Source organism: Clupea harengus, chromosome 20 (assembly GCF_900700415.2).
Source record: "Clupea harengus chromosome 20, Ch_v2.0.2, whole genome shotgun sequence".
NCBI classification, from domain to species: domain Eukaryota; kingdom Metazoa; phylum Chordata; class Actinopteri; order Clupeiformes; family Clupeidae; genus Clupea; species Clupea harengus.
Window position 1 is genome coordinate 12,614,458 of NC_045171.1, and position 11,802 is coordinate 12,626,259.

The following is an 11,802-nucleotide window of genomic DNA, read 5'->3' on the forward strand; positions in this document are numbered from 1 at the left end:
AAATTGTCCATAAGTATGTATATAGAATATGTGGATATGCGATTATATGTAAGGGTTACAAGAAAGGGCACTCAATTTTTGCAATGAAGAAATGCCCCAGAGAAACTGGTTTTCATCTTTGTAGTAAATATATACCCATGAAATATCCCAGATGTGCAGGTCTAGAATGTAAAATGTTTCACAGAAAGATGTCAGCTGGGGATTTTCAAAGGAAGTCAGCAGAGAGAGCACCAGACCTCAACACCACAAGAATTAGAAGTGTCAAAGCTGCACGGAGAAAAAGGCTCCAAACACACACACACACACACACACACACACACACACACACACACACACACACACATGCACACACACACTCACTCACACACACACACTTACACACACACACACACACACTCACACACGCACACACACACTCACACAGACACTCACTCACACACACACGCTCACACACACACACACTCACACACACACACACACACACACACACACACACACACACACACACACACACACACACACAGACACACACACACACACACACACACACACATGCACACACACACTCACTCACACACACACACTTACACACACACACACACACACTCACACACGCACACACACACACACACACACACTCACTCACACACACACGCTCACACACACACACACTCACACACACACACACACACACACACACACACACACACACACACACACACACACATACACACACACTCACGCAGGCCTCCTGCAGCACAATATGCTCCCTTGGCTTGTCTTTCTGCATAAATCTCAATGCGGCAGAGAGGCAGGCAGACAATTTGGTCGCCACTCTATCATAGTCACTGCATTCTGTCAGACCCCTGGATCGGAGCCCGGTTGCAAAAGCAGTCAAGGACACGGGGAGAGGCGACTTGAAGGCTGACGGAGTCGTTTACCTGCTGGGGGCTCAGGATGGAGGTGTCAATCAACTTCCGGTCATACGGAACCAGAGAAACAATGTCGAAGGTCAAGTAGTTATTGCCGTACTGGATGAGAAGAGAAAACGGATCAACAATATGTACATGCGTATGCACATATACATTCATAAACACAAATATGTATGTACATATATACACAAAAAAAAATATAAAAAAATACATGTCCCAATGGATATGGCTATTTTGCCACTTTGCTTCAGATGCTTCAGTTTTATACAGTAGAATAAAATCTGGTTCACCTTTGTTTTAACTGGAGCCAAAACTGCAACATCTTCGATTCTAATCCCAAAGTCATTCTCTTTGTAATATCCAGGCTCTGTGAAACGAAAAGAAAACCTGCATGGCTCAGAAGCAGTTGCAGCACCAAACACTGTACATACTGAATCAGTAAGAGTAGGTCTGGATGCACATGGGCAGATGACCAAAAACACAACACAAAGAGCAAAATAGATTCACTGCTGCCATGCACTTCAGTCAAAGCTGTCTTCAAAGTCAAAGCTGTTGAAGTTTTGGTCGGCGGCTGTCATCGCATCGCAAACAAAGGATATCACATTGGGTGACATCTAGGTAGCACTGAAAGAAAGTCAACAAGCCAAAGCAAACAGAGAGGGGATTTGAATTTAAAGGGAGTTGGGCTCTTACCTATGGAAGTGAACATGCCCTCTTTGAATGGAATATTGTTTGACTGGAAACCCACAGGCCCTGTTGAAAAGTATAATTGTCTGAGCATAGAGTAACATACTGCAACGGCAATTATACAAACGGAATGTTCCTGTACACGTTTCAGGCCGGTCAGCCAGTACTTTAAATAAATACAAGAACATTTTTGTTGATATGCTCACTACAACTGACTAACCACACAATCTTTACGTAATTTCAGATTGGCAATGTCATAAAAACTTCACAGATTCTGCGCCAAACTTACATTCATGAACTCCAAAGTAATTGCCCACACCGTGACCTGTGCCGTGACCATAATTCAGTCCAACCTCCCACAATGCTCGGCGGCCAAGCATCTCCATGTTTATGCCTATAAGATCAACATCAAGGTATGAGGCCATGAATTACATAAGCATCCAGAGAAATTATGGAGACCTCTTGTGGAAGGATTGCAGTAATCACAGAATTGAATTCAATTGCCAGTTGATTTAAATTAATTTCCAAGTGGGTGGGTGCACGAACCTCTTGTTCCTTCAGGAAAGATGTTTCTAGAAATTTCAATATTTCCCATCAACACACGAGTATAGGCCTCCTATCAGGTGTTGAAAAAAAACAAAACAGTACACTCTGTCACAATATGACATGCCAATGTTAATCTTATAAGAATTTAAGAAGACACCTGACAGATCTGAATTATTCATATTTAAACAGCTAGCACTGATATAGTTTTTCTAAAGGTCAAACAGAAGCCTCAGTAGAATACATTAAGTGCTCAAGGGTACACGTCTTTGATGTTCATGTGGAAGATGCTGTCAGTCGAACCCCCAGCCAACCCCATTGCCTTACCCTCTGAAAGGCTGTGGGAGTGCCCCAATGTACTGTTCGTGTGATGTCAGTCGTTCCGTCCCTACGGTGGCGAAACATTGTTGCAACAACGAAACACAGAGTTAGTCAGGCTCTTCCGACAAGTCATTTCAAATTTAAAGTCTAGGGATTGCAAGGAACTGTTGAGCATGCTTACAGGTACTGGCCACCAGAGTCAACGAGGTACATCTCATTTACAGACAGCACTCGTGTCGTTTCTTTGGTAGGACTGCAAAATTGAAGGCCAACGGTGAATACAGAAAAACCTGTTTTCTAACACAGCATCTCTTTTATCAGAATATATGAGATGAAAGGTGAGTGCAGAAGCCTCTCACCTGTAGTGAGCGAGAGCAGCGTTGGGTCCACTGGCAGATATGGTCTCAAAGCTGGGACCCCTGCTGTTTTTCTGCTTGCTGGAAAATCATAAAATCAGCAGTTGGCCAAGCACTCAACTGATGAAGAAACTTTCCACTCCTGTATGTATGTGTGGATGTGGGTATGGATATCTGTGCATGTACTGTTTTGTGTGCATGTGTGTGTGTGTGATTGCATGTATGTGTGTGAGGTGTGTGTGTGTGTGTGTGTGTGTGTGTTGGAAATTCTCTTTATTTGGAATAACCCCTTGAGATGTACCATCTCGTTTTCGAGTGTGTGTGTGTGTGTGTGTGTGTGTGTGTGTGTGTGTGTGTGTGTGTGTGAGAGAGTGTACGTGTGTGTGTGTGTGTGTGTGTGTGTGTGTGTGTGTGTATGTGTGTGTGTGTGTGAGTGTGTGTGTGTGTGTGTTTGTGTGTGTGTGAGGTGTGAGGTGTGAGATGTGTGTCTGATTTCACATTACCTGCGCTGCTCGTCGACATAATGTGCCGCTGTGAGCTCGGTCTCTTTTCCCCCAGGGACACTCTTCTCCAGCCATACCAGGAGCTGCATGACTGCCACCGCGTCCCTCACCTTCGCAGAGAGGAGCAGAGTACACTCACACAGGGAACAGGCAGCACAGCAGCACACAACTCAAAAGTACAGCACTGTCTTCCCACAGACAGGGACATCCATCATCCTGTCAGCACAGAGCCTTCCAAGAAAAAACTACATCATTACATTGGACAGTGCTGTGGCTGAATGATGATTAATTTCTTACACTATCTGTTGTTGGGTTCTAATTATACTTTGATTCGTGTTTCTCACATAGTGGTGTGGGGGGAATCAATATTTACTTAATTTCACTGAAAGCATTTTAGTTTTGAATGCAGAGGAGGCTGTCAAATTAGGTTGAGAACAAAGAAAGACAAGACAATCATGATGAGGTAAAGTTATCACTACACTGCAATCTCTATGGTGATGTCTAAACTTACATGTGCGTCTCGGAGGCAATCTCTATGGTGATGTCTAAACATACATGTGCGTCTCGGAGGCAATCTCTATGGTGATGTCTAAACTTACATGTGCGTCTCGGAGGATGCGCTGCTCTGTAGTGTCCTTTACAGCTTTGGTGGTGAGCACTGGTGAGTAATCAGTGGTCATTAACTTGTCCTGGAAAAAAGAAGATATTTTGTTTAAATACTTATCTTTGTTTAAATTGTTCCTGTGAGACAGGGTCTGCTCATTATGATCCAAGGCCTTACCTCAGGGGTGATGAGTTCATGGAGCCCCTGGTTGGTGTATTCTGTCCCCACCCACACTCTCACGTCTGACCGCAGCAGGTAGTTGCGCAGTTGGGTTCGCTCCTGGCCGTACTCAATCAGCTCCACACAGTCCGCCGTGTAACAGGTGGCATTCAAGTATGCCTTCAAGTCATCTGACACTCGGGCTTTGTGCACAAACAACCTACAGAGAGAAAGAGCGAAAAGTAATGGTAGAGAGAGAGAGAGACACAGAGACAGATTGGGGGAGAGAGAAAGAGAGAAAAAAGATGTTTAGAAAAATCCAGTGCGATATTGTCTTCTGCACTTTCTCTCTCTCTTTTTCTTCTCTCTTTCATTCTTGTATTTCATTTCAGTATTCTGTACATCTGACTGCCTTCTCCTTCAACCAAAAACACGGATTTAATTTGATTATTGATTTACCTCTGTCATTTCTGACTTGTCTTTCTGTATTTTGTACCGCATGAGAGATTTTGTACCACGAGTTAAAAACCTCACTGGACTAAAATGCTCCTTGACAAACAATGGACACAGGGGCATGACATGACAAGCATAACAGGAATCCCTTAAAAGAAGACTTGCAAGATCTGGTCCAGTGTCAGCAGGGTGTAGGAGTAGAAGAATGGGTTGTATGGAATATCATTCCCACGCAGGTTGAAGAGCCCTGTGTCAACAAACACCAGGTATTACTCATACTCTATATCACAAACATCTCAGTTATGGACATGCCACAGTACTAAGCACCAAAATAACATTAGAACTATTAGGCTACTTTAGCCAGTTCTGTACTTTAAGTAAGTGTGTATTTGTGTGTGTATGCTGTTGTTCGTGAGTGATGTGTGTGTCTGTGTGCGTGGGACATACTGACTAGTCAACTATAGCTGCCAGCATTTTCAGGTAGAGGGAAATAACAATAATTTTGAAATACACATGCATGTATGTGCGTGTGTGTTTGTGTGCACATCTAAATGTAGCTCTCACAGGCCGTCTCATCGAGTGCGGAGAGAAGGACAGCAGTGGGCTGGTAAGGATCCTCCTTCATTATATTCCTGATATGCTCTACCTTCTGTAGCCAAGTCCTCTCTGCCAATACCAGCAGAAACACACAGACACAAACACACAGTTATGGCTACAAGCTGCAGAAAGGGGAAAATTGGAAGTTATACAACTCCTCAGTGATGCCATGCTTCAGTGGTTATTACTGCTATAAAACTGATAACTGTCTGTAAAGCCTCCAAACAGACCATTTATTACTCTGTTTGTCACAAGTTTATGAACATCTGCTCTGTTTGCAGGTATTTATGAGCTCTGGAGCCTGAGATAACACAAACACTCACACGCACACACACACACACACACACACACACACACACACACACACACACACACACTCAAGCACAGACACAGAGAAAACAACACACCGATGATGCTGTCTGGCAGACGCACAAGGGCGTCTGGGGGGAGAGGTGGCCGATCGGTCCATTCTTTATCTACCAGGTTGTCAGGAATGGACTTTAGGTTCCGGTTGGCGGGGGACAGGTTGAAGTTGTAAGCGCTGAATGTTTCTGTAAAGAACATTACTTGGATTAGGAGAGAGACAGTATGTCTGAACGCTAATCAATAAAACACTATCCCACATCACTGACACGTCTATGTAAATGTTGATCAATCACAGTTTAAATAATAGCTTAAACTGTAGTGAACACAGCAATAAATTCACTGTTGTTCCATAATGAAAAGCAGAACTGAACTGAACTGTGCTAAGCTAAACTGCTAAAACCGCAGACTACTTGGTAACACTTACCTGCCTGTAGAGACTTTACAGATGGTTTGTTGAAATTCTAGTTCAGTCATTCTAATTCTTCACTGAACATCACCTTAACCAAACCCTAAAACTAACCTTAACCATAAATTGTTTCTGTTCCAACAGATAGTTTGTTTATAATCTGAGCATCTGTAGATAGTCTATATGGGACCATCCAAATAAAGTCTGGCCGACTACTTATTTTCTCCCCATCAACACTCCCAGTGAAGTGCTAGCTAGCTAGAAGGGTTCCTTAAGGGTTCCTCAGCTTCACCTTTTCAGAAGAACATTATACATTTATAACCTAGGGCCCTTAAAGTGTCTTAAAGTTGGAAGATAAGCCAACAAGCCTTTCAGAATAGACAGTGCATTTCATTTGTGGGATGCAGCGTCATTATATAGATAACAAGAACAAAATTAAATCTGTTGCATGTGGCCTTACTGACTGAGAAGACATAGGGATCATAGCCAATCTCTTTTCCCTCAGGAACCTCTCGAATGAGCCAGTCTGTGATGCTGCGTATGGAAACTGTGGAGTCAGAGAGGGCAGCCGCGCATTAGTAAGACATCATTAGCTGTCAGCCTGTCTATGGGACATATATATATATGTGGGGGGGGGGCTCTCACCATCTTTTTCCAGGTCCCAGTTGCAGTCCATCTGACGCACAGCCTGGACCCAGTACCGACTGTCTGTCCACAGTGTTGCTTTAGTCTGTGTCACGACCGCCGTGCCTTTAAAAGATGATCACATCCAAATGAAGGACTAATGATAGACCATTACAAACACACTTTTTATGCACACACTCAGATATAAATATCTTCTGTAAACTGATAGGCGAAGGTGAATTCAGGGACACAATCGATTTGTTTTACAGCACTGTGGGTGGTTATGGGTAAGCAATGGACATGCATACAAATGTGTTTACTTTATGACATTGAGGAAAAAAAGGGACAAATTTCATTAAAGTTTGTGAAACTAACCTGCAGAACCAGTGAAGCCAGACATAAAGGTAACACGCGCATCCCGTGGAGCAATGTACTCGCTCTGCGGGGAAGAGAAGAAAAACAAAAGCAAATATGTCTTAAAGACTGAGAGGAGGTCGTTTTATTAAGATAAGCAACACAAGGCTTGACGGTTAAAAAAAAACATGCTGACAACCTCTCATCCCCTGGACTAAAAAAAAAGATTACTTATGGCTTAATTTAGAATGTTAATGTCACACTGTATGTGTGTTAATTGAAATGATAACTGTTGGAATCTAACAACACCCTGGCAAACACTGTTTCAACTCTGTAATTCAGACGTCATGCCTGTGCAGTGTGATTCTGTTGTCTGAAGCATGACTGTATTGTATGTTTGCCATTTACAGAGAGAGAGAACAGATGTTATGACACTCTGGGACAAAAGTAAATCTGTAACACTGAAAATGTGTTATGCCGAAATGTGATACATGGGACAAATTGAACACCCAAGATTGATGTACGCATGAAAAGCACGGGCATGAAAACAAAGGGCATGCATACACTCCACATGGGAACAAGTGTACTCAAAAACCAATTGGATTAGTCAGATTAATGTATTTAATGTTTAATGTTTATCTAAAAAAAATTCTGTTTTGTGATTTTTCTAGGCAGATGTACATGCATCTAAGTATCCCTTTTAGCCCTTGCCATATTGCGCCGTAAGATATCCAATTTTTGGCAGCAAATATTTCTTGTTCCAGCTGTCAGCTGTTCAACTGGGAGACAACATTGTTGCCAAATTGCAGGGAGATGCCCGTCCTGCCCTTCGGTCAGTCTTGTAGAAAAATAGTGTTGAGTTCCATAAATGACTTGATCAGTCTCCATCCGACAAATAGCTCCATTAATGCAAACTACACTAAAAATGGCGAGTTGAAAAGAATGAACATTAACATTTGTGCCTTTCCTGCAACACCTCTTTCTTTGGAGACTAATCACCCCCTGATATCCATCCTCTCTTTTCTTCTCCCCATTAATCATGCCATCAGAAATTGGCAGCTGATTACCATTTTTATGTGAGGCATGACATTGCGGCTATTCGGTATCATTAAGTGATCATCTTTCAGTGCTTATAAGAAAAAAGGAATGAGTCAGATAACAAGAGAACTGTGACAAGAGGGAAGAGAATGGAGAGAAGGGGAGAAATATCAAATGTTCTGGAGGGAGGAGAGAAGAGGGGCTGCGGAGAGTGAGGGATAGATGAAAACAGAGGTGGGCAAGGGCATGAGCAGAGGTAAGGTTACTACCAGATGGGCATCAGTGCCAGGGATGATGTAGGCTGAGATGTTCTGCTGCTTCATGGCATCTCTCAGCGACTTCAGTCTCAGTGTGGTGTTCACTGCTGTTGGAGGGATGTACTGTAACACACACACACAGACACACACACAGAGAGAGAGAAAGAGAGACAGAGAGAGAGAGAGAGAGAGAGAGATAGAGAGAGAGCAGGAGATCATAGGTACCACATTAGCCATAAAGTCACTGTACCATGCAGCATGGTCCAAATAATAATACTGAAGCTGAAATACATTTTAGTGCTGACCACACTGATCTCAGTGTTCAGTAAATCTAGCAGCAACAATATAAGCAGCTATAACAAATAGACTGAGGGCTAAGATGACAGAAATAGGGTAAAATTGAGAGAAAATAGAAAGAGAGAGAGAGAGAGACAGAGTGAGGTAATTTTACTGGTGGGACTGCAGAACAGTTCCTCTCTGTGGAGCCTGAACCTTCAGCGAGAGCTCTGTTGGTTCCTCCTGCAAAGCATTATAAAAAAGAAATTACGACACAAAAAATAACAATTTGACTAAATGTAAACTAGTTTTAAATTCTTCAGGGTGCTCATGTTGTTGATTTGTAAAAACACTTTCACTGTTATGAAAGCCCCCAATACACAGTTCCGCAACTTTACTCAGGGCAAGTGAGAATACAGTGACTTGGAGATTTCAGGGTTGATAAAGATTAATTGCGCAGGAATGACACAGGCAAGGTCAATTTCACATGCGCCAACTGTTACATATCAAAACTAATTTAATTCTCAGATATGCAGCTCATATGCAGCAACAATTATACTGTACTTGCGAGGATAACAAAATGCAAATATAATTCCTTCACCAAACCAAGAGGCTTATGAAAAACATCAGATTGAACTCTCACATAACATTTACACAATATATATGTATATATAAAATAGAACTAAAATGTAAAGACATTTTACCTGTGAATACGCCAAGACATACAAGCAGAATCCAGCTAGACCAAGACATTTTGCACCATCTGCCATAAACTAATCCAGGAAGAGGGAATGACAGCACAGGAGAGGTGTGTGTATGTGAGGGAGCAAGTGTGTGTATGGGTGAGTGCATATGCAGAGGTTGTGTGCATGTGTGTGACACTATCCCTGTTCAAAGGAGTTGTCAGATCGGAGTCATGTGCACCAGCTTAGTGGGAGGAACTTCGAATGAGAATGATCTCTGTGCCCCAGCAATAAAAAATGGTGTGTGTGCCTGTGCCTGTCTTTGTGTGTGTGTGCATCTGTGTTTGACTATATGGTGCACATAGCTCAAAAAGCATCCACAAGTCAAGGAAAAAATCCCCTGGCTCCAGTTACGTGACACGGTCAACTGGCATTCTACACCACACACACACTCTCTCTCTCACAAACAACACTCACAGTACTTCACCATGTTTGAATGTTTTGCTACTTGCATATAGAGCAATGAGCCTCTTATCTTATCTTCACAGTGTATACTCCCTGACCAATTAGAACAAGCATGGGTGTATAGGCTTTCTAGATGTATAGGAGTAGGGAATAGGAGTATAGGGAATATCAGTGGAGAAGTCCCAGTGACATGGGTGGATACAAAGAAAGAGTGCCAGAAAGACCATGGTGCACATGAATGCATGATCACATCCCAGAAACACAGTTCAGCAGTTTAGGAGATTCCCCAAAGCAGGAAGAGAAAGAATGTCATTGTGAAGATAGATATGATGATAATCACATGACACAAGGACAGCAGTATAATTTTGCACAGATGAGCTCAGTTATTAAAATACAATGCAGCTCTCTTGTGAGTGCACTTTAGTCTTTGGTCATTGTCTGATCCTTGGGGATGGGGAGGGGGGACTCCAGAGGATGACCTCTGGTACTGGTATTCTATTCTACAGAAGTAGTTAATGTTTGGCCTCCATCTGTTCTGCAGACTCATAAATCAGTGAGTGAGCGAGAGCAAGAGCGAGAGAGAGAGAGAAAGAGAGAGAGAGGCTGGATAACTGAAGTTCTGTGCTTCAGCGTAATGGTGGGTATCATAGCATACAAGTATGATTTGCTAGCCTGACGTTGTCATACTCATGATTCTAGTCAGAATATGAGTCTGATACTGCTCCATTGGGCTGTGATTATAGGGCGTGTTTCAATCGAACCAGGAAAAAAAATGCCTCTTCGCTCAATTGAACAGACCTACAACCAATCAGAGCAACGTAGTATATACCATCGGGGCAGCTGATAAATTAAACTTTTACCGAATCCCGTAGGAAGGACGGCAAAAACATCTTTTCGATCGACAAATGCCTTGATTGCGTTTCTCTGTTCCTCTTTCAAAATGAATGCGCTGTCGATGTCTTCTAAAAATCCACACATCTCAGCTCTCCAGCGGCAGCCATGTTTGTTGAAAACGAATTCAACCCAAGCGCTCTTTGGTGACGTGGTTGATTACGTTACTGTTGATCATCTGTCCATCGTCGTATAAAGCCCGCCCTGACAATTTGATTGGTACGAACAGCTTTTTGTTCGGCATAGTTTCTCCCCAACGGAGCAATGCCAGACTGAACTTCCCAACCTCAAATGTTGTGGGCGGGGCTAAGTTCGACTGGCACCCAGGCTAATGATTTGCCATCATAATTAACCTTTTAGGGTGATTTATGACAACAAATAGTGTGGGACTTAATGCAAAATGTGACATAATATTTTTCTGCATATAATCAGAATGTTTCTGCGTAAACACACACACAGGTAAGCTGGTCCCAGGACATTTAAACATTTAAAGGTGCTATATGTAATTGAGTCGCCCCCTGATGGTAGCAAGATTAATGGAATCCTCCTTAGAGACGTTTTTTGGAAAAAATATCTCGGCCCACATCGAAACGTTTGTGAAATGGCTTCCATGACTTATAAAACGTTATTGATTTTGTTAATAATAGTTTATTTTCAAACACAATTAGAATTGTTATAATTATTGGAGGTGATGCGTTTTTGAGGCAACGAATATGTCTTATACATGACGTCACCTTTTGCGTGCCTCACCTAACTGACGAGATGATTTGTATTGCAGATAAAAAAAACCATTCTGATGTGCAGGACATTGCGGTGTTTCTTAGGATCAGTTGACCCGATATGGCAGGGACAGCTTGACATGAAAAGGCTTAACGTTGCTTAATATTCCCAAAACAATCAATCAATGATCACCCATTTTCTCTGTCAACCTATCAAAACATCAAAACCAAAATCCCCCTAAATCCTACACATTGTACCTTTAAATTAGGCTCCTTTAAGCCTTTTCCTTATAATGGGCATCTATGGCGAGGCTCGATGTAAGAAAACGTCCATAATAAAAGTGTGATGTACAGCAAGCATATTGTGTGTGTGTTCTGGGTGGTGTGTGTGATGTAGTTGTGTGCCAGAATGTTGTGCGAATGCAAGAGTGAGTGATTTATTGTTTAATTCCATGTTTTTGTTCGAATTTGGAATGTTCTGTGGTTTCCCTCTTTGGTTGATATTAGTGCCCAGGCACAAGTCCCTGTCCTCGCCTGGGTTCAGTCCTGGGTGGGGGTGGACCAGCGG

General features: G+C 42.5%; 1 protein-coding gene across 1 annotated transcript in view; it reads right to left on the reverse strand.

Annotated features, from left to right (window-relative positions):
- xpnpep2 (X-prolyl aminopeptidase (aminopeptidase P) 2, membrane-bound) overlaps positions 1-9,353 on the reverse strand; it is a 10,609-nt gene extending 1,256 nt beyond the window's left edge. Inside the window, exons 1-20 of the mRNA XM_012819351.3 lie at positions 9,181-9,353; positions 8,652-8,719; positions 8,213-8,323; positions 6,927-6,990; positions 6,573-6,677; positions 6,388-6,474; positions 5,563-5,706; positions 5,123-5,224; positions 4,724-4,805; positions 4,124-4,325; positions 3,942-4,031; positions 3,343-3,452; positions 2,843-2,920; positions 2,665-2,736; positions 2,490-2,550; positions 2,166-2,235; positions 1,909-2,013; positions 1,626-1,685; positions 1,223-1,299; positions 942-1,031 (exon numbers count right to left, since the gene is read on the reverse strand). Of these exons, the coding sequence (XP_012674805.2) occupies positions 942-1,031; positions 1,223-1,299; positions 1,626-1,685; positions 1,909-2,013; positions 2,166-2,235; positions 2,490-2,550; positions 2,665-2,736; positions 2,843-2,920; positions 3,343-3,452; positions 3,942-4,031; positions 4,124-4,325; positions 4,724-4,805; positions 5,123-5,224; positions 5,563-5,706; positions 6,388-6,474; positions 6,573-6,677; positions 6,927-6,990; positions 8,213-8,323; positions 8,652-8,719; positions 9,181-9,328 (1,926 nt within the window). The 5' untranslated portion in view covers positions 9,329-9,353. The remainder of the gene's footprint in view (positions 1-941; positions 1,032-1,222; positions 1,300-1,625; positions 1,686-1,908; positions 2,014-2,165; positions 2,236-2,489; positions 2,551-2,664; positions 2,737-2,842; positions 2,921-3,342; positions 3,453-3,941; positions 4,032-4,123; positions 4,326-4,723; positions 4,806-5,122; positions 5,225-5,562; positions 5,707-6,387; positions 6,475-6,572; positions 6,678-6,926; positions 6,991-8,212; positions 8,324-8,651; positions 8,720-9,180) is intronic.
- Positions 9,354-11,802: the final 2,449 nt, after the last annotated feature.